Raw genomic sequence first — 23,394 nt, 5'->3', positions numbered from 1 at the left:
GGGTCGCAAAGAGTCGGACACGACTGAGCGACTGAATTGAACTGAAACCTAAATTTACATGGTTCAATTCCATAATGGTATCAGTAGAATAAGTGAGATAATTTAAGGTAAATTACTAAAGGCCTCAAAGTATAGCTCTATGTGATTAGATATTTTCTGAATGTCTGAAAAACCAGTATCACGCTCAACAAAATGTTCAAAGAAATCCAAATATTTAATATCATAAAAGGTATATTAGCTCAGCCAAAGGCATAGCTAAGGTCTTTGATCTACTATCCAAGAACTCCAAATGGAACTGTAAATAGTAGGGGAGCATTTGCAATTACATTAAATTGCTTATCTGAGAACTATTTAGTAACAAAAATTTACCACTTTTCAAATTGTGAATAAAAATTATTACTTACACTTTTAACAGTTCTTCATGAGGGGGAAAAGAAGATGCCTATTAAAAGAGTTCAATGTTACTTTAAAACAAAGCTTTCCAGAAGATTGCAAATAATTAAAACTCTTCTCAGACATAAATTAAGACAACACCAAAGGGAAAACTATAGCATAATTGATATGCCAACAAAAAGTAATTTTAATAAAAACATATACACATTTGGAAAACGTATTGAGTGTTAAATCAAATCTTCATTGTCACTATATTCTTAAAACTTTTCACTTAAATATATATCAGTTTCCTATCAGGTGCAAAGCACTAGTTAATACCTTAAATTTTCATAATGCAAAATTCATATTTGACTATGTTAAGTTTCCAAAAGTAAAAAAAATAAAACCATTAATGAAGGAAAGGTTAGGTAATTTGCATGTAAAAATTTTTACATAATATTTACATATTATGTACATAGTCCTTCATATACAGTATGTATTCTTGATGAATACAATCTCCCAAACTAAACTACTATAAACTTCTTGTTGACAAGGACGCTAATTCTTTTGTCCTTCAAAATAGTTTGCAGTTTATCCATATACATACATAAGGTAAATTAATTTAAAAACTATTTTGGTAACATTAATTAAAAAAACATACACATATTTTTACCAAGCAGAATTATACTTTGAAAAAGTATTTTGAATAGTGGTAAATTATTACTTATAATATTACACATTTCTTAGTTTCTCTCCAATTGTAGATGTTCTGAGAAAAGGGGAAGAAGTAAGGCATACACACAGTTTTAAACTGACCTCTAAAGGATTTTATCTGACTTGCTAAGGAAAGCATTCTAAAGGATCTGAAAACATAGACACACAGATACAAAGCAGAGCTGGAATATATATACAGTAATATTATAGATACTTTATAAACTATAGATTACCATATCTTGGCTATGACATAGCAAACTGCTTTATATTTTAGGAAATTTGATAAACAGTTATAAATAAATAAAACAATGAAAAGGCAAAAGTCTTGAGTCATAAAATTTTTACCACATTAAATAAAGGGCAAAGCATCTAACAGAACCTACCTGTTGGTAGTTTTGTTGCTTAAGCTCCTCAATTTGGGACTTAAACAATTTGTTTTCATCTTGTACTTCCTATTTAAACAAAAATTAAACATGAATACAGGAATTTTTATTTTCAATATAAACTAAAACATATCACACAAGCCAGGGAAATTCTAAAATAATAAAGATTTTCTAATGGTATAATAAGCCCTATATTAAAACTTTATAAAATTAGAATAGGGCTTCCCAGGTGGCAAGAGTGGTAAAGAACCTGCTTGCCAATGCAGGAGACATATGAGAAGCGGGTTTGATCCCTGGGTGGGGAAGATCCCTTGGAGGCCCAAGGACATGGCAAGCCACTCCAGAATTCTTGCCTGGAGAATCCCATGGACAGAGGGGCCTGGCAGGCTACAGTCCACAGGGTCACAAAGAGTCAGATGCTACTGAAGCAACTTAGCACACACACATGCATAAAATTGGAATAATGAAATTACTCTATACTATGTCTCAATGGAAGAAATCCAGAAACAAACCCAAACACCTGTAGGAATTTACTACAGGGTGATACCTCAAATCAGTAGGGCAAATTCTACTGAAATTTTGTACTGGATATGTCTTTGTGTGAGGGGCTGTCCTACATACTGTAGGATGCTTGGCAGTATCCATAGTCTCCATCCAGTAGATGCAGCAGCACCACTCTACCAGCTGTGACAACCAAAAATGTCTCCAAATGTAGGGGCAAGGGGAAGAGGGGGAAGGGGGGAGAACCAATGCAGTAAAGTAATAACAGATTACTTAAAAATGTAGCTTGTCTTTTATTTTTTAAGGTTGAAATGCTAATCTCGTAACTTAAATTACATGTGAATAAAACATCTAAGCAAAAATAAATTATAAACAGTATTAGAAGAAAACATGTGAAAACATTCTTATGATCATAGAAGGAGAGATAAATTTCAAGACGTCAAACTCAGAAAATTACTTATATCTGAGTACATAAAAGTTTTAAACTTCTAAGGTTGGGGGGGAGAGGACAAAAGGAGTCAAAAGAAAAACTTAAATTGCCCCACATATGACAGAAGGCTAATTTCTCACTGGTAGCATCCATGTCCAACTCTTTTGCAACCCTATGGACTGTAGCCTACCAGGCTCCTCCGGCCATGGGATTTCCGAAGCAAGAGTACTTGAGTGGTTAGGCATTTCCTTTTCCAGGGATTGAACCTACGTCTCCTGCACTGGCAGGAGGATTCTTTACCAATAAGCCCACCTGGGGAGCCCTACTTCTCTCACTAGCAAATGTAAATTAAAATAATCTAACCATCTTTCAAGCAGAATATCAAATCTTTCATCTTCATCAGTATTGATGAGGATGAAAAGGAATGGCTCTCTGTTGGAGAATGTAATTTAGTTGTTGTAGTTCAGTTGTTTAATTGAGTGTAATTTAGTTGTTTAGTTGTAATTCAGTTCATCGGAGAGTATAAATTAGTAAAAACACTTGGGAGGGCAATCTAGCATTATCTGACAAAATTCCCAAAATGACTTGGGAACAAAAGGGAATGTGTCAGAACCAACACTTGGAGCAGAAAATGTGAAAACAAGTATGTGAGACAATGTTGTTGCTGTTCAGTCGCTCAGTCGTGTCAGACTCTTTGCGACCAGAGGACTGCAGCACACCAGACTTCCCTGTCCTTCACAATCTCCCAGAGTTTGTTCAAATTCATGTCCATTGAATTAGTGATGCCATTCAACCATCTCATCCTCTGTCATCCCCTTCTCCTGCCTTCAATCTTTCCCAGCATCAGGGTCTTTTCCAACGTGTTGGCTCTTCACATCAGGTGGCCAAAGTATTGAAGCTTCAGCATATTCAGGACTGATTTCCTTTAGGATTAACTGGTTTGAAGGGACTCTCAAGAATCTTCTCCAGCACCACAGTTCGAAAGCATCACTTCTTCGGCACTCAGCCTTCTTTCTGGTCCAACTCTCACATACATGCATGAGACAATGCAGACATCTAAAATCTTCTGTCACTTCAAAATAAAGTTCTATAAGGACTTTCAATAATAACTACATGAAGATGACGTGATACTATTTTCTATTTTAAATATCACTTTCAAGAAGGGAAAAAACCCTCTGCATAAAACTTTCACCCAAAAGTTCACTTGCAGGAATTTTAAATACAGATACAGTACTGTGTAAGAACCAGCCTGCCAATGCAGGAGACATAAGAGATGCGGGTTCAATCCCTGGGTCAGGAAGACCACCTGGAGAAGGGAATGGTACTTCACTCTAGTATTCTTGCCTAGGAAATCCCATGGACACAGGAGCCTGGTGGGCTACAGTCCCTAGGGTAGCAAAGAGTCAGACACAACTGAGACAACTTAGCATGGCACTGTAAGTACAGAAGGTGTGTGTGTTAAGGATACTCACCATAGAATTGTTTTAACAGGAAACACAACTCTAAATAATCTAGGTACTCATAAACTAAGACTGGCAGTATAAATAATAATACAATCATATAAAAAATATAACATCATTAAACATTAAGATAAAAATGTGCTTATGTGGGAATATCTCAGAAAGATTATTAATTGAGTGAGCAGAGAAGCAAAATACAAAAGTGTGTATGATTAAAAATACAGTGTATTTAAACACACACACATTTTATGCATGGGCACTTACTCAAAAGATATATGAACAAGTAACAGCAGTTATCTGAGGAATGAGACCCAGGATCTGGGTGGGAAGGAATGTCATTTTGTATTCTTCTTCTTTAGTAGTTAAAATTGTTTTCAAACATGCGAAGACAGTAACTCACATTATAATTTTAAGTAAATACATTTACCTGTAACAGCTTTGTTTTGCTAGAAAGATCACTCTCCCTCTCTTTCAGCATAGTTTCTAATCTCTTCATTTCATTTTCCTTTTCTTTCAACCTAGAATTTTTACAAAGATGTTTTATTTAGTTAGGTGAATTGGAGGAGCATAGAAGAATTTTGGGACAATAAACTTTTCCTTTTATGATTCTATAATGACAGATACATCATACATTAGTCAAAACCTACAGAATGTACAACACAAAGCTGAACCCTAATGGATACTATGGACAGTTAATAACAATATACTGACTTCACTCATGAATTGTAACAAATTACCACACTAATATAAGATGTAAATAAGAAGAGAAATGAGAGGGGAGGGTATACAGAAATTCTCTGTATTGCTCTCTCAATTTTCTCTGTAAACCTAAAAGTGCTCCCCAAAATATTGCATTAATTTTTTGATGTAAGGTAGAAATAAATCTAAAATCATACTTTAATGATCTATATACCACTAAGAGGGCTTCCCTTGTAGCTCAGTCAGTAAAGAATCTGCCTGTAATGCAGAAGATCTGGGTTCGATTCCTGGGTTGGGAAGATCCCCTGGAGAAGGAAATGGCAACCCACTCCAGTATTCTTGCCTGGAGAATCCCCGTGGACAGAGGAGCCTGGCAAGCTATACAGTCCATGGGGTCTCAAGAGTCAGATGCGACTTAGCGACTAAACCACCACCACACCACACCACTAACAACAGGCCTCAAACATGTCTCTCAGCTTTCTATTTGCAAATGACACAAAAGCACCTTGACAGTTACACAAGCCCACAAGATAAACAGTTGTACAAATGAGCAATATTAGTGCCACAAATAGGGACATCCCCTTTTCTCCATGAAAATAATGACTTAATAAATATCTTCAATATTTTACTTCTTTAAAGACAACAGCTTCAAAGAGCCACTTCTTAAACAACTGAAAAGATCATATCTAAGCAAAAATCTCTTAAAAGTAATTAATAGAAGGCCAAAAAGATTAAGTCCAGATATAGTTTTTACCACTTAGACCAATTTAAGAGAACAGACTTCATAGGATAAAAATTTTCTAGGATGAACAGATTAATACTTCCTTTGCTCACTGCATGTACGCTACTGCTGCTGCTGCTAAGTCACTTCAATCGTGTCCAACTCTTTGCGACCCTATGGACTACAGCCTGCCAGGCTCCTCTGTCCATAGGATTCTCCAGGCAAGAATACTGGGGTGGGTTCCTGTTTCCTCCTCCAGGGGATCTCCCTGACCCAGAGATCAAACCCACATCTCTTCTTGTCTCCTGCCTTGGCAGGTGGGTTTCTTTACTACTAGCGCCACCTGCAAAGCCCATGCTCATTAGATTGAATATTTTTACTATTCGGCTCATTGGATGGAATATTTTTACTATTCGGCACAATATGACTGATGTGACAAAAGATACTACTTTCCCCAAAGTGGAAGTTACTTTTATAGCAAGATTCCATATTCACTATCAAGATCATGGCTAAGATTATCTTCTGGTTAATTCAGAGATGTTGATCTTTCAAGTAATAAAAATGATTTTAATTTGAAATAAATTTAACCTCTCTTTACAATAATTACATACTTCATTCAAAAAGAGAGAGAGACAGAGAACTTAAAACCAGTCTATATTAATAGAAAGACTATTTTAGAAAATGTATTTGAAGAGTTTGGAGAGGATAGTCTCCAGGTATCTGAAAGCACGTGAAAGGGCTCTGTTTTATTACACCAAATAGAGATTTATTTACCCTTGGATTATAATTCCCACTTAACAAGAAAGTTAAAGACTTAGAAGAAACTCATCATAATATTCAAGGATATTCAAGAAAATATTGAAAATTTCCTCTTTAAAATGCTAGCTAAAAGTATACTTACACAATCTGAAGTTCTTCAAACTGTGATGCAGAACACGCCTAAGAAACAGATTTAACATTTTTAATTCTAACACCAAAAAGATTAGGTTCTACAACATATTATAGAATCAGTCACCAATAAAAAAAAAACACAATTATCTGTGGCAGATTTAAGATTGAGCTATTCATAAAACAAAGAATGAATTTTCTTTAATTTTTAATATCCATTTGTCAAAGGATTACAGATTAATACACCACTTAAACAACAAACCCTTAAAAAGGAGAATGAGAGTCCGTCTGAAAAAGTAAGGAGAGGAAATGCTTTCAGACTCAGGTTCACAAATGAGGCAGTGATAGATTTGACAGGAATAAAAGTTAATTTTATTTTATCAACAACAATAAAACTACGATACCACAGTAATTTTTATGGCAAAAAAAAAAAAAACAACTCAGGAGAATATATTAACTTCTTTTCTAGTACAGTAAAATAGAGATTACTCATTTTTTATAAAATATGCTGGCAATCTGTTTATACTATACCTCTTGAAACTTATGCTGTGCAAATTCCTGAACATGAGTTTTTAAAGATTCATTTTCTTCTTGAAGATCCTGAAAAAGAATAAGTCTGAATAAAATTGATATTGAAATATAAAAAAGGATGTTACCTTTTCTTTTTAACTTCTCACCTGTAACCGTCTCCCTCTATTGTGTAGGTCTTTCTCCTTCTCTTCTAACACAGTCTTCATGTTATTCATCTGTTCCTCCTTTCCTTTTAATCTAACAGTAAGTTAATAAGAACTATCAATGAAAATATTACATGACTAAAGACTAAACAAAGTAAAAGTACTGGAGACTGGAAAAGTATATTTCAGATTGTACTCATAACCCTAATCGATTAAATAAACTAAAAAATAAATATTTTATGTATAAAGGCATATAAGATTTTGGAGACATCAAGCTGAGAAGCAGCTCTATTCCTACCCATTAACATACTGTTTAAGTCAATACCAGCAAATTTAGCTTATTATAACTAGTTTGGGTATGAAATTTATAACCAGTTTCACAGTGGCTATTAAAATGAGCAAAGAGCAACATATCAGTTTAAGGTCATATTATAAACCAGAAAAATAAGACTTCCACTGTATCCCCATTCCCATCAGCAAACCAGTAGGTTAAAGTCTAATGAAAAATTTAAGACCTTGAGGCCTTTAAGATATAATTTGATGTTCTTTATTTTTTTTTTTTTAAGGTATGCAATATGATGATTTTTAATTTCATTCATTTATTTCCACGCTTCTCAAAAGGTTGCTTATTCTTTTTTTTTTTTAATTTTATTTTATTTTTAAACTTTACATAACTGTATTAGTTTTGCCAAATATCAAAATGAATCCGCCACAGGTATACATGTGTTCCCCATCCTGAACCCTCCTCCCTCCTCCCTCCCCGTTTAAAATATTACTTGAAATCAAATAAAAAGGAGTTAGGATTTTCATTATAATTTTATATTTAACTTGTAGAAAAGAAATATTAAAGGGAAGTGAGGAAGATGATACTTACAAGTTCTGAAGTTCCTGAACTTGAGAAGTGATAGATAACTGAAATGCAAAGCAGCAGAAAAAAAGTAACTCATTTTCTTTCAGTTTACTTTACTACGCTTATGATAAACCTTAAAATGTGTACATTTCAAATCACAAAGATCCTAGTTGAATTATTCATGTCAAAATAAGATGACTTGATTTCACCCTCTCCTGACTCCAATGACAGTAAGAGTAAGAAATTTTAAAAAGGGGTGCAGGGGGAGAAGAGACAAGGAATATAGTTACGAATGATAAGTCTAAGGCAAGTGACACTTCTAAAACCTAAAATTGTGAAAATTACAATATTAACTGTCCACATACCTCCCTACAATGTCAGAGCACTTTTTCCTCCCCGTCTTCAAGCCAACTACTCAACAGTACTTTATGTAAGTGTGTGCTTAGTCTCTCAGTCATGTCCAACTCTTTGCGACCCCATGTACTATAGCCCACCAGGCCCCTGTCCATGGGGATTCTCCAGATAATAATACTGGAGTGTTCTTTATACTCTCCTTTAATCTCTTCTTATCATACACAATACAATAGGATCTTTTATTCCCCACTGTCTTCTCACAGTCCCTTCAGATATTGGCTTAGGTATCAGCTCCTCAGGAGGGGACTTTCTGAATTCTCAATCTCTGTTAGGAGTTTAATCATTTCTTCATACCTTATTTCATTCAACACATTATCTCCAACAAATAATACTTTGATAAGTAGGAGGAACTGAATAAACATTTCTAAATTAATCTGTTGGATCAGTGTATGAATCATCTCTTCCATGCAATCTCAATATTTCTTTCAATGAAACCTTATCAGATTAAATTCACCAAAACCACACATTTATTTCCAGTAACCACATCTACCTCTGAAATACCTCCATGAAATCTGTACTTTATTCTATAGGCAAAGGTTGAGTAATACATATATTAAAAATATTTTGGAACATGCATTTAAAAAAAAAAGTTTACCAAGGTGTTTTGTTAAGTTGGCAAACTAAAATAAACATTACTACAGAAAACTTCCCAGAAAAAGAACTTTAACAATTAAAAGGTATGTTGATTCAAATATTAAGAACATTTTCTTAAATCAGGCAAAAATAATAAGCACAAAACCCAACAAACTTACAACACACTACTAAAAAGTTGTTTTCTGAGTAACAAGAAAAAAACCAAATAGTTCATAAATACATATACACTAATAAATCTGTCATGCTATGGCTCTGGGATTTTTACCTGTTGAGCCTTTTCAAGCTGGATATTTCCTATTTCTTCTTTTAGAGCCTCTATTTCCTGTTTCAAATCCTTGACAATGACAAAACAGACAAGATTGGACAATGGAAACACAGAAATTGACATAAAATGCAATGTACAGACAAACACATGAAATTAAATGGTATTCACTAAAGCTGATAAACAAAAAAACAAAACATAGGTTTTATCTCTCTCGATACCTGAATAGTTTTCTCCTTATTAGCAACTTTGAGCAGTTCAGCTTCCAAAAGCTCTTCCACAGACTTGATCTTTCCGTCTTTTTCATGGATCCTTAGATAAGGAAATGCAGTGTTAAACGTGGACAGAAATCATCAAAACCCACCACTAACATATAAAAACAGCACCAAATCATGAACAAGTTCACCAAATCAATTCTCCCCCTTTTAAGTAAAAGAACAACTTGCAGCCAGGAAAAAACACTTAAGAGTTCTTCCTAAACAAGAATTAAGCAGTAACTACTAGACGGTTGAAGCCTATACACGCAAGAAGAAGCTGGTGACATGCTTCAAAAGAGCACAGGGAATGTAAGATTTGTATTCCAAAGAATACTGGGGAGAACTGAGTTCCTCTCAACAATAAAGGCTTCTAGAGAGCTTTGAAAGCTATAGCAGAACTTATATACAATTATAGCATTAAACCTTACAGACACTTCAAGAAAACAACACATATAAAGAACTGACCTCTATTCAATATAACCTGTTCATTAATAGTTCTTACTGCATAAACAAAATTAACAATTCGATACTCTAAGTTAATAAATGGGAGTCCATCATGGAAACGGATTTTTAACAATCACAAATTGCACTGGGAAAGCACAGCTAAGTTGCCTTATTCCAACAATGAAAAAATCCTAGCCACCTCAACTGCACAATAAAGTAAGACTTATGAGCACGAAGAAAATGGAGCAAAAGAAAAAGACCAGCTTAATAATGTCATTACTTACACTTTCTTAAGTTCTTCAACTAGAGATGCAAAGGAAACCTAGAAATAGGAGGGCATCCTACTTAGTAATATGCTCAAAATATAAATGGGCCATAAATAGAAAAGTATGTTATTTTTTAAATTAAATTTTCTACTATACCAAAATCTGGGAAAAATAAACCTGGAAATTAATTCTTTCCAGATTTTGTTAAATGTCAGAATTATGAAAAGCACTTTGAAAGTAAGGAGCTTTAAAGCTACTTATGATAAGTGTAGGTCAAAAGAAAAATCAATGTATAAATGTTAAAATTATTAACTCAATGATCCTAACCATATAAGGAGAAGATAGGTAACCTCTTTTACTATTATTTAGAATTTTTACTTTACATATGTATATTCAAAACCATCTATCATTACAGTAATGAGCAAGGACATGCTATCTAGAGTACTCTATCCAGTGTTTGCCATAAAGTCAGCGTTTACTAAACTGCAGCTCCTATTACTCAAAATCAAGTCACCAATCAATCACAGATTAAAACTACAAATGACAAATGCCATGTTGGGGAAAGGAGGAACAAACAAGACTTGCTACTGTATTTGGTAACAGGTACGCCCACTGTTTAAAAGAGAACGGTTATAGGATCTATTTAATATATTACCTGATCATTTTGCTTGGCCTTTAAATCTTGAACTTCTTTTGTCAAAGATGAATTTTCTGTTCTTATTGCCTTTTTCAAAGACACATAAGTACAACATACTTTAATTTTCTGAAAAAACAACTACTCAAAATACAGTAGCCTCTCACTTCTCTCTAGCTGCTTCTTTTCCTTTCTGAAGGCCCAGAAATCTCAGTTGCTCTACATATCTACAATTCTATAACTTCCAGAGCCAGCCAAATAGAGTTTTAATTTGATTATCCTCTCAAGTATTTTTACTTATGTTTCCACAACCTGAAAACCACAAAGTATACTACTTGTCAAGTCACTTCTCGCCTTAAAATCAAATACACTGTTTACCCTATTTCTTCCAGCAATCGTATTCAAATTAAGTTACTTAAGGCTAACGATGGGGCATCCCAAGTGGTGCTAGAGGTAAAGAACCCACCTGCCAATGCAGGAGACATAAGAGATGCGGGTTCGATCCCTGGGTCAGGAAGATCCCCTGGAGGAGGACATGGCAACCCACTCCAGTATTCTTGCCTGGAGAATCCCAAGGACAGAAGAGCCTGGTGGGCTACAGTCCATGGGGTCGCAAAGAGTCGGACACGACTGAAGCAACCTAGCACACACTCAGGCAAGGCTAATGATAACCATAAAATGGAACTTCATGCTCTCATTTCTCCGGTCTCTAACACTATTTCATGAACTTATCAACTCTACTAGTTACTATTATAACTAGTTACTGTTTGGTTATAATTCAGGCATGGGTGGAGGTGGGAAAGCACTAGAAACCATAATAACAGTATCTACTTCATTAAGGCAGTAAATGCTACAGTCAACCACACATTTTTCTATTTATAATAAAATCTTAAATTTAATGAAAAAAGAACATCATATAAATTCATTAAACGTGGGTAACTAAAAGCTATGGGAAAAATATTACACGTTACAGCGAAAACTCTTCATGTTACTGAATAATCACAGGTAAAACAAATATACAATATGCTTTACATTCAGCTCTTCCTCTTTCGTGGCCACCTGAATAAGTCCAGTTTCGAGTAATTCTTCTACAGTCTTCAACTTCTCATCTTTCTCTTGAATGCTGAAATAATAAATTTAAAACACATGTATGAACTCTATTTCAAGGAAAATGACATGATTTCTAAATAAATATTTGACATGGATTAACTCTTATGCCCATCGTTCTTTATAAACTTTCAATTCTAGAAAGGTTTCTGATGATCTTCAATCCTGGTCCAAGGGTTCTTCCTCTTTACCAATAAATAAAATGTATTCAAGTAATGCATGCTTACATGCTAGCCTAAACAAGTAAATCATGGTCATACATGACTCTCACAAACCTAATGGAATGCCAAAGCAATCAACAGTACATCACTCTCTTCCCTTTATGAAGTACAAAGAAAATTTTAAGAATTTACAGTAATATAGTTAATCATTCTGTTATCTCAGACTTGGTAGAAATGAGTCATTAAAATATTAAAAATAATTTTAATCTCTTACCATCTTTCCATTTGTTCCAAAACATCTTTATTAGGCTAAAACAAAATCACCAAAAAAAAAAAAGATACTTTTACCAAGTTTGCATGAAATAAAACTACTTTATAAATAGAACTCTATGAAAATTGTTTAGTATTAAATAGGTCCAAAATTTAGGAAGATGATCCATATTTAAAGACTGCTAATAGTTAAAGAATTTTTTCATTCAGAAAACACAAGAGACAAGGCTACACAAAAGACAAAGATGAAGTATAAAATGGGCTGGAAATGCCCAAACTTACCCTTGTGAGTAAGTTTTTAATTACCATAAAAGAAAATCTTAAGGATAAGAAGAGAATTTGCCTCTCCTTTACATTAATTCTTCAAATCTAAAATTCCAAGGCTCTAAGGCCTTGTAGGCCAAGAAAGAGGCTTTGCTCTTTTTCATTTTTATTTTTCACCTAAGGTATAAGGCAAGTGTACAAAACCTATGTTCAATTCAATGAATTTTTAACATGCAGATTTCACATAACCACCACCTAAGTCAATATACAGAATGTTTTAAAATTGACTGTCAAGTGCAGAAGAAACACAAGCACATATTCTCCTTGTTACGTTAAAACATGACATGTGAGCTGGTCCCCATCTTTGACCCATCTTCTAGTATTCCCCCTATACATACAAATTCCTCAATGTTATAATTTACTATGTGTCCAGAAGTGGGGCACCCCCTTCGAAGTCCTAGGCCTTCAGGCAGCTAAGTAACCTGACAAAACAGGTTCAGGGTCTTTTTCCCTTCAACATTCTCTTCTACCCCTTCTGTTCCCTACCTGCTTTCTCCTAATTCTACTAGGTTTGTAATTTTTTCCCATTTTACTAAAACCATTATTACAACCATTACAAATACTATTAATTTTTCCATTACCAAATCCTAGTCCTAAGATTCCATTTATTAAATATTTCTAAAAATTAACTATGTTTTCTTCAATACCTTAGGTTAAGTTTCCAGCTTTACACATCTCAAATATCATAATACCCTGCCTCTAGTTCACAAGGATTATATTGTGAGGGGTACAGGAGAACTTCTCAATGGGAAAAAAAACTTTCCTACCACTAGAAAGGAAAGAGATGTCAAAAATATATTAAATCATGATTATAAACTGAAAAATAAATCATGCAATAAGTTTATAAACCTTTCATCAAGATGACTTTTGTCCATCTTTATTTTTCATGAATCCCATCTCACATAAAAACAATATAAAATTTGCGACCATGCATGATGGCAGATGTTAACTAGACTTATTGTGATCATTTAACAGTAATACAAATATCAAATTATTATGTTATACACCTGAAATTAATGTCAATTGTAACTCAATTTTAAAAAGATACTATTAAGTCTTAGTTATATGAAGCTTAATCAATTAATTGTATTACACCTTTAGTACTACATACTTCACTACCACATAAATTCAAACACCTCATGGATACCATTATGATTCATCTAACATACCAGACAAAATGCTTATTCATTCTTTCAACATCCTTCAGCAGCACAGCCACATAATAGATCAAGCTCATGGTCCTTACACAGCTTTCATGATTAGGCCCTAGCAAGCTTGTCTCTTCTTACACCTCCACAATATGCCCTGAATATGCCAATTTTCCACACACTGCCATGACTTTTAATACTGTATTCCCTTAGCCTGAATTTCCCCTTAGCTACTCAGCAAATTCTTGGCTTTAAATCAGGTTTAATTGTCCCCTCTCTGTGGTGCCTCTTCATCCTTATTCTCCTTCAGATAGAATTCTCTCTTCATCTAAACCTATCCACATTTTAAGAATTTTTGGAAAAAAAGAAGAATTTTATTCATCACAATTTTCTATGTATACATCTATCTCCACCCATATTCTCAAAGGCAGGAATCAAGCCTTATTCATCTCTGTAGCCTTAGCATTGTAGCACAGTACCTAGCATACTCTCAGTAAAAATTTAGTGGACTGGATATCCTTTAACAAGGTTACGGTTTAAGTACTCTTCGTCAATTGCTCAATGAATATTCAATTGTATTAAACTGACCCAATTTAGTATCAATCCAGTATTTTAACTTTATATATTATTAATCTAATCCAACCCAATTTCCTCCTCCCTGGATGATCTTCTAAACTACATCTTATACAGTAATGAAATTTTCTTCAATAAAATACAACAAGGCTGCAGGGCAAAAGAGAAAAAAATATTCTACTTCTACCATCTTTACTTAATAATCTTGTTGTATGTGTGTGTGTGAGTTGCTCACGCATGTCTGAGTCTTTGTGACACCATGGACTGTAGCCCACCAAGCTCCACTGAATCTGACAAAAGTTTTAGAATAAAAATAAAAAGTCATCCTGTTCTCCTTTGTTCCAACCATCTCATCCTCTGTAATCCCATTCTCCACCTGCCTTCAATCTTTCACAGCATCAGGGTCTTTTCCATGATGCTCATGATGCTCAAAAAAAAAAAAAAAAAAAGACAGCTCAGGACATTCCCCACCCAAAAAAAGTTTTGTTTTATTCTGAATAAATAAGATCTTAGTGACTGATTTATTTGTGTGATCTATTCACAAAATTGGGGGACTTCCCTGGTGGCTCAGATGGTAAAGCGTCTGTCTACAATGCGGGAAACCTGGGTTCGATCCCTGGGTCGGGAAGATCCCCTGGAGAAGGAAATGGCAATCCACTCCAGTACTACTGCCTGGAAAATCCCATGGACAGAGAAGCTTGGTAGGCTGCAGTCCATAAGTCTTTTCTTCTTTAGTATATATGCAGGTTACCTTACCTGGTATTTGTTATCTTTCTGCTTCCTACACCTAAAGAAACAACAACTTGGTACCATTGTTGGTTTCTGCTGCAATAAGCTCAACCTCTTCCTCCAGGATAAAAATCCATGGGGCAAAGGGACTGAAATTTCTTTATAACTAAACTGCTCATCTCTCAACTGTCACTTGGAATTCTGACTGCTGGGTAGGAAGGGGTTAAAGAAGTGTGGAAATGAAAAAAATTAAATTATGCTAATCTTTTATCTCTTCTTTTACTAGCACTGACAATAAAAATGACCAGAGGGAAAAACCAAATGGCTGGCTCTCTGGTCTGCCAAGATAAGACAGAAGTCATAATAACAACCAAAAATACAACATCACAGTCATATGCTTTTTTATTGTTCAGCCGCTCAGTCGTGTCCAACTCTTAGCAACCCCATGGACTGCAGCACACTAGGCTTCCCTGTCCTTCACCATCTCCCAGAGCTTGGTCAAATTCATGTCCATCAAGCACTGTTTCCATCCAACCATCTCATCCTCTGCCATCCCACTCTCCTCCTGCCTTCAATCTTTCCCAGCATCAGGGTCTTTTCCAATGAGTCAACCCTTCGCATGAGGTGGCCAAAGTATTGGAGTTTCAGCTTCAGTGTCATTCCCTCCAAAGAAATCCCAGGGCTGATCTTCAGAATGGACTGGTTGGATGTCCTTGCAGTCCAAGGGACTCTCAAGAGTCTTCTCCAACACTACAGTTCAAAAGCATCAATTCTTCAGCGCTCAGCTTTCTTTATGGTCCAACTCTCACATTCATACATGACTACTGGAAAAACTGTAGCTTTGACTATATGAACCTTTGTCAGCAAAGTAATGTCTCTGCTTTTTAATACTCTGTCTAGGTTTGTCATTGATTTTCTTCCAAGGAAAAAGCATCTTTTAATTTCATGGCTGCAGTCACCATCTGCAGTAATTTTAGAGCCCAAGAAAATCAAATCTCTCACTGTTTCCATTGTTTCCCCATCTATTTGCGATGAAGTGATGGAACCAGATGCCATGATCTTACTTTTTTGAATGCTGAGTTTTAAGCCAGCTTTTTCAATCTTCTCTTTCGCCTTCATCAAGAGGGTTTTTAGTTCTTCTTCGCTTTCTGCCATAAGGTGGTATCATCTGCATATCTGAGGTTATTGATATTTCTCCCGGCAATCTTGATTCCAGCTTGTGCATCTTCCAGCCCAGCATTTCGCATGGTTTACACTCTGCAAATACGTTAAATAAGCAGGGTGACAATATACATCCTTGATGTATCCTTTCCCAATTTTGAACCAGTCCGTTGTTCCATATCTGGTTCTAACTATTGCTTCTTGACCTGAATACAGGTTTCACAGGAAGCAGGTAAGGTGGTCTGGTATTCTTATCTCTTGAAGAATTTTCCACAGTTTGTGGTGATCCACACAGTCAAAGGCTTTGGCATAGTCAATGAAGCAAAATTAGATGTTCTTATGGAATTCTCTTGTTTTTTCTATGATCCAACAGATCCCAGCAATTTGATTTCTGGTTCCTCTGCCTTTTCTAAATCCAGCTTAAACATCTGGAAGTTCTCGGTTCATGTACTGTTAAAGCCTAGCTTGGAGGATTTTGAGCATTACATATGCTTTCTAGACTATTTTTTTTTTTAATTTAAAGAGTTTTCAGAACAAGAGAAAAAATTCTAAAAATTAGTCAAAGAGCAAATCTTAAAAAATGAGTTTCCCTTGTTATCAAACAATTCTTTTAGATAAATTTTAAAATGTGGCTATGGAATTCTCTTCTTTGGACTTTTCTTCATAAAACTCATCTTCACTAAAAAAAAAAAAAAAAAAAAAAAAAAACCCATCTCATGCTCAGTGTTATTTAACAGAATATCTAAAAATACACAGAAGCTTTATAGATGGAAGCCTGACCCAATAAGAAAATTAGATAAACAAGATCCTATTGTATAGCACAGGGAACTATATTCAATATCATGTAATAAACTACAATGAAAAAATGTAAAGAATATATATATGTATAACTGAATCACTTTTATGTACACCAGAAACTGAAACAAGTCTAAATCAGCTATACTTCAATAAAAAGTATTTTAATAAAATACAATTCAAACCCCCCAAAAAAGAAAGAAATTGGGATTTTAAAAAATATTAACTTCACACATATGATAGGGAATTTTATGTAAGATGTTAGAATGGCAGTTCTTAGGGTATCAGGTTATCTTAAGGGAAAAAAAATTAAGGCTAATGGTTTTACTCTTATGTACTGATGAAGAGTATCATTTTAAACACAGAATAAAACTAAAAAGAAAAGATCCAGGTACTCTGTTCAAACCTAAGTAAGAATCACCAGCACCTTTAATACTGGAATTCTAGGGCAGATTGAAGCGGAGAAGGCAATGGCACCCCACTCCAGTACTCTTGCTTGGAAAATCTCATGGTCGGAGGAGCCTGGTAGGCTGCAGTCCATGGGGTCGCTAAGAGTCAGACACGACTGAGCAACTTCACTTTCACTTTTCACTTTCATGCAGTGGAGAAGGAAATGGCAACCCACTCCAGTGTTCTTGCCTGGAGAATCCCAGGGACGGGGGAGCCTGGTGGGCTGCCGTCTATGGGGTCGCACAGAGTTGGACACGATTGAAGCAACTTAGCAGCAGCAGCAGGGCAGATTGAAGAGTTTCTAAGTATTTATTTTACCTCCCATGAAATTAATTTTAGAAAGTTTAAAACTTTACATATTAAAATAGATGTTTCAGAATCTCTGACAACCAACTCAAAAAAAGAATTACATTCTGCTTTTCTGGATAAGAATTAAGACAACCAAAAAATATCTATCATATTTTATCTAATCCAAGTCACCAATGCTGTATCTCACAACTGGGAGAATAACACTAAATAACACTAAAAATCAAAGATGCCTTCAATTAAACTGTAACCAGAGACTAAGATACATCCACCCTTCGGGTGATAAACTGAGAAGGAGGAAAAAATCTTAAACTGATGAAATATTACATTTGTTAAAAGCCATACCACAACAAAAGGAAATAGGAGTAAGATTTAAGAATAAAAATGAAATACCAATTGAGCATTACACTGGCATGAAGTTACATCCCTGCACTAAACATTATTCATTCAACATTTTCTCTTCCATTACCTTTAGTTGGAAAGGATACAGCATAACGTAATAAAGCATATGCAAAGCACTTAACATCATATTTAGTAGGGAAGGAAAATAAGAAATAATGGATTAATTCTCGACAAGCAAGTGGATGTTAACAAAATACTTCTAAGATACTTCCACAGCATTTGGCACAGCCACCTACACCAATTCAATACCTGCATAGATGTGAATTTTTTTTTTTAATTGTTATTATACCAGACTATATTAGGGTGGTATAATTATGCATAATTTTTGTCTTTTTTACAAACTTTGGTGTTAAAATGTTATACTACTTTTGTACTTATACAAATGTGAATTTTAAAAAGAAAGCAGGCATCTGCTAAAGGAAGTGCTATTATTACATTTCAGCTTCTAATAAAATGTGTCCAAATTTAACAGTAATAGAGAAACAAGCAAGGCTTCTATTTTAATGTGTCATATAATATGACGTGTTTCTAGAATACTTTTAAAAACCAGAATTTGAAGAATTATATTTAGAAGAATATGAATGCAACTCTTAGGAACAGCCATAGAACAGACATCACCTGGGGCGCGAGTTTATGGAGCCATGCTTATTCAGGCTGCTACAGTTTTGATGGCTTGCTATAAATACAAAAAGAAGTATCATGGCAGAAGCAGGTGGAGATGAGATGGGAAAAATAAATATTCTAAAGGAAAGGAATTAAGGCTTAAGATGTCTGCTATACACAAAGCACTAGGCTATTCAACTACATATAAACTCCCCCATTTAATTCTAACAAGCTTAGAATGTAAATAAAATCTCAATGTAAAAGACTTGGAATGAGAGGCCTTAGAAAAATTAAACAATTTGATCATCACTGCTTTTAAGTGCCGGTACTGGTTTCAAGGTCTTCCCAGGTGGCTCAGCAGTCAAGAATCCTCCTGCCAATGCAGGAGACTCGAATTTGATCCTGAGCCAGGAAGATGCCCTGCAGAAGGATATGGCAGCCCACTCCAGTATTCTTGCCCGGGAAACCCATGAACAGAGAAGCCTGACAAGCTACACACAGTCCAGGGGGTCACAAAAAGAATCGGTCTCGACTTCGCAACTAAACAACAACAAAGTAGGTTTCAAACACAGTCTCTTTAAGAATCCACACTGTTTAAGAGGAAAAAACTGAAGCTCCCAAAGACCAAGGATTATTATCCTGAGAGCTAAATGTATCAAACTGATTTAAGGAAATTATTTTTATGCATCCTATTAAACTTTTTTTTTGGTGTGGGGGTGGTGCTTATAAACAGGTTCATATTAGCTTCTTCTAAGGAAGAAAATGTAAATTTTCCTCAATTTAGATACTTGACTAGCACAAGATGACTAGAAATGCAATTAAAAGACATATCTACATTTAAACGAAATTCCTAAAAATGAATTAGTTGATTACTATTTAAGAAAAACCATACCTTGTTATACATTGGATATTTCTAACTTATAATTCATGAAAAGCCGTACCTGTTCAGAAACAAGAGTCTGTAGCTTCTGAACTTCTAATTGTAATGCTTTGTTTTGGTCACTTAGAATCTAAAAGAAAGAATCTCAATTTACTGCTTTATTAGGAAAAATTAACAAAGCAACCATTTGAGTAAGTTTTTAAAAAATCAAAGCCGTATAATTACTATAAGCACTTATAAAGTGAGAGATGAATTACATACTGACCTAAGAATGCAAATCTCATGGTGGCTTCATTTTTCGGTTTCAATGAATCTATTTCCATGGTATAGGAATACAGTAATGGTATCAAGTACATGTATGATGATATCTAAAAAGTAGTCTAATTCAGTCATGTGGTTTATCCCAAATGTTTTAACACTGGGCTTAGAACCTTTTCATGTGTATTTCAAAAAGTTTAACAATTTGTCCCAATGAATTCTGGGAAACCCTGCTTTCCTAAGAGAGTACTTACAGGATTACTATTAAGCAAAAAAAAAAAAAAAAAACCACACAAATTAAAAAAAAAAAAAGCAAATCTTACTGCATGCAGAGATGTACCCATGCAATCAGAATACTTTACAATAATACTCAAGATATTTGGCCATGAACAGAAACTAACACTACATCAGCAACAGAGGCAAATAAAAACATGTCCAACTATCAACTAAAAAATGTAGAGAAAAGGTTGGGGCAAAACAAATATCAAAAGTCTATTATAAAAACAGATAAGTCAAAATTATAGATTAAGTCCCCAAGTAAACTATAGAAATACTTTTTCAGAGTGATTATATATAAAAAGTAGTTATTTCTAAATTCACTTCAACTAAAAATTATACAAGGTTGTTCAAAGAAAGCTGAGTTGACAAGTTTAATTACACACCTTAAATTCTTCCATTTTGTTTGAAATTTCACACTGTAGCTGCTCTTCAAGCAATCGTATTTTATCATCCTTAACATGAATACTGTAAGAAAAAAAAATACTTCATACATTCAGAAAGCTTATATAAATTATGTACACAACTATTGGTTATTAGCAGTAATATTTTCTTCAATTACACTTCAACATAAGTGTATTAATGGCCTAAAGTACAGCAATACTTTAATCACCTTTTCTGCATCTTCTCCAGTTCATGTGCAGCAGCAGCCTATATTGGGAATGAGATGAGAATTCTATTATTTCTCAGGAAGCACTCAAACCTATTCTTTTACTTAATTTTACTTATTAAAGTTATATTTCATATACAGTAAATATTAATAGTAAAATGAAGAGCATACATTACTGTAATAATTTTTGCTGTCTAGTATTTTTTATTTCTCACTGATCAACTTTTATCCTAGTAAAAGCTACATCCTTTTCTGATTAAATGGTAGAAGGCAAAAACAAATCAGCACATGAGTGTTATAATCAAGTCCTCCAATAATTCTCTGACAGCTCAGTGGGTAAAGAATATGCCTGCAATGCAGGAGAACCTGATTCAATTCCTAGGTTGGGAAGATCCACTGGAGAAGGAAAAAGATACCCACTCCAGTATTCCTGGGCTTCCCTTGAATGGCTTAGCTGGTAAAGAATCCACCTGCAATGCAGGAGACCTGACTTCGATCCCTGGGTTGGGAAGATCCCCTGGAGAAGGGAAAAGATATCCACTCCAGTATTCTGGCCTGGAGAATTCCATGGACTGTATAGGCCATGGGCTCGCAAAGAATTGGACATGACTGAGTGACTTTCACTTCACTCACCAATAACTCAAAAGTGATCAATTTCTTTGGACCAAATATTAATTTCAACATGAATATAGAAACATTCAGGTGAGTTGTGAGGGTTATGGTCAAACAGAAGAGGCTTTTAACAACACATCACTCAGCCAAACACAGGTAACCATTATACTTATTATCTACATAGATAAAACTAGGGCTTGTGATACCAATGAAAATAAGTATAAACAAACTGTTAATTCTAAGGTAAATGCTTAAAAGCAATAAAGATCTACCTGTTCATTTGCCAGGGCCTGTAATTTTTGCACTTCAGCTTTTAATAAGAAATTCATATTCTGTATGTCCTAGAACAAAAGGAAAAATAATATTAGAATTATTTAATATAAAATTAGATTTGAAGGTGTGTAATGTCTCTTTTCTACCTAAGCAAAGGTCTCAAAGCATATATCTCAAATTACCACTTCTTATCAGAAAGAAAATATCAAGTCCTGTTATTTAACATATTTCCCAAATTATCATGAATAATATCATGTGAGAAAAGGCCTTTGAACTTCTCCTCTTAGAGGGCTAAAAAGGATTTTGTAGTTTCGAAAAGAGACAATTTCCAAATGAATTCTAGAGTATTTTCCAGGCTTCACAGACATTTGTACTGATGACAAGATCAGGATAATTCAATGCCTATGAAGTATTGTAGCCATTGTTAAGAAGTACTGTACCTTAAGTTCCTCCTCTTTACTTGCTAAATGATCATGCTCATTTGCTAAAGAATCTTCAGTCTGTTTTATCTGCTTATCCTTTTCTGCAATCCTTTAAAAGGAAATAGATTTGTACAGTCAATAAACATTTAGAAGTTAAGTCACAAATTAAAGGATTAGAAGCCTCAAGTATGATCAACCTTACTTGAGTAAATTTTCATATAACTGTATCTTCAATCTCTATAGACCCTTTCAGTTAGTAGTTAACTGTCACATGCATTACTACAACTTCATAAAATACATACCCCTATTTTAAAACTTGAGGTCAAAGAAGTTAATAATTTAAGCTCACAAGCCTGGTAATGTCAAAAACATTTTTCAGGTCTTCTGAACTTAGGTGATCTATGTCTATACAAATTATACAATACATAACAAAAAAAGAATTTTATTTTTGGCATATCACCATATAGTTAGATTGTTGTTGTTCAATGGCTCAGTCATGTCCAACTCTTTGCGACCCCATGGACTGCAGCAGGCCAGGCTTCCCTGTCCTTCACTATCTCTTGGAGTTTGCTCAAACTTAGGTCCACTGAGTCAACGATGCCATCCAACCACTCCATAATTAGATACAGAGTAGGTGTAACTACTTATTAGATATAAAAACTAACTTCCACTAATCTCAAATCACAGTGATCTCGTCCACATAACTGCTAACGCCCGCAAGAAAGAGTTCTTCCAACTCTTTTTACGACAAAGACATAAAAACACAGAATACACAATGCATAGGGGTAGAAGAGCTAAAGTTGTTCCAAATCTAGTTGAGAGTAATTTTTGAACAAGTTAGAACATAAAATCAATCATAAGTGTAGAATCTAACAGATATGTCAGTAATGACTAAGCAATTTTAAGAGAAATATAGAAGGCAGGCTTACACTTTATGTAATTCTTCTGCTAGAGCTGAAGCGGAGGTCTAAGAAAGAAAAACAGTGTCAACACAAAAGCCTTTAAGAGAAAGTTCAAAAGTTGTACAATAATCATCACAATAGGGCTTCAAAAATTAAAAGAAATAAATGTATATAAAGTTAAGGAAGTAGCTGGCTCATGATGAATGTTCACTAAATAACAGCTATTATTCTGAAAGTAAATTTGATCAACAGCTTCCAGTATTAGGGAATTAGCATCATAAGACATTTCTAATGAAATAAGTCGGCAGGTCTGAAAACTATTTAACTGACAAGCAACACGTACACAGGAAAAAAAAAAAGCAGCAAAGGCTATTTTTCATTTATGAGCTTCTCCTTAATAAAAATTCCTAGTAATGAAATGATACCATTCATGATTAAGTTTAACAAGTCATTTAATAAAGCCCATGTTCATCTCTACTTTTCAAAGGTAAGTATTTAATTTCTGATAAATTTTCTAGAACTACCTCTCAGCTATAACTTAAGATCTCAATCCAATTTGAGTTAATAAT

At 34.5% G+C, this 23,394-nt stretch overlaps 1 protein-coding gene across 6 annotated transcripts in view; it reads right to left on the bottom strand.

The window, feature by feature from the left end:
* KTN1 (kinectin 1) overlaps positions 1–23,394 on the bottom strand; it is a 111,902-nt gene that overhangs the window by 29,232 nt on the left and 59,276 nt on the right. For all 6 annotated transcript variants that reach the window (XM_055538124.1, XM_055538127.1, XM_055538128.1 and 3 more), the window contains 19 exons: positions 22,853–22,890; positions 21,942–22,032; positions 21,501–21,569; positions 20,620–20,657; positions 20,393–20,474; positions 19,534–19,602; positions 12,106–12,140; positions 11,596–11,686; positions 10,585–10,653; positions 9,948–9,985; positions 9,184–9,274; positions 8,966–9,034; positions 7,717–7,754; positions 6,846–6,936; positions 6,700–6,768; positions 6,182–6,219; positions 4,288–4,378; positions 1,470–1,538; positions 405–442 (listed from right to left, as the gene is read on the bottom strand). In XM_055538124.1, the coding sequence (XP_055394099.1) occupies positions 405–442; positions 1,470–1,538; positions 4,288–4,378; positions 6,182–6,219; positions 6,700–6,768; positions 6,846–6,936; positions 7,717–7,754; positions 8,966–9,034; positions 9,184–9,274; positions 9,948–9,985; positions 10,585–10,653; positions 11,596–11,686; positions 12,106–12,140; positions 19,534–19,602; positions 20,393–20,474; positions 20,620–20,657; positions 21,501–21,569; positions 21,942–22,032; positions 22,853–22,890 (1,214 nt within the window). The remainder of the gene's footprint in view (positions 1–404; positions 443–1,469; positions 1,539–4,287; positions 4,379–6,181; positions 6,220–6,699; positions 6,769–6,845; positions 6,937–7,716; positions 7,755–8,965; positions 9,035–9,183; positions 9,275–9,947; positions 9,986–10,584; positions 10,654–11,595; positions 11,687–12,105; positions 12,141–19,533; positions 19,603–20,392; positions 20,475–20,619; positions 20,658–21,500; positions 21,570–21,941; positions 22,033–22,852; positions 22,891–23,394) is intronic.

This window comes from Bubalus kerabau, chromosome 10 (genome assembly GCF_029407905.1).
Source record: "Bubalus kerabau isolate K-KA32 ecotype Philippines breed swamp buffalo chromosome 10, PCC_UOA_SB_1v2, whole genome shotgun sequence".
Lineage (NCBI taxonomy): Eukaryota > Metazoa > Chordata > Mammalia > Artiodactyla > Bovidae > Bubalus > Bubalus kerabau.
The sequence above is the reverse complement of the archived record's forward strand: the minus strand, read 5'-3'. Positions and strand labels throughout refer to the sequence as shown.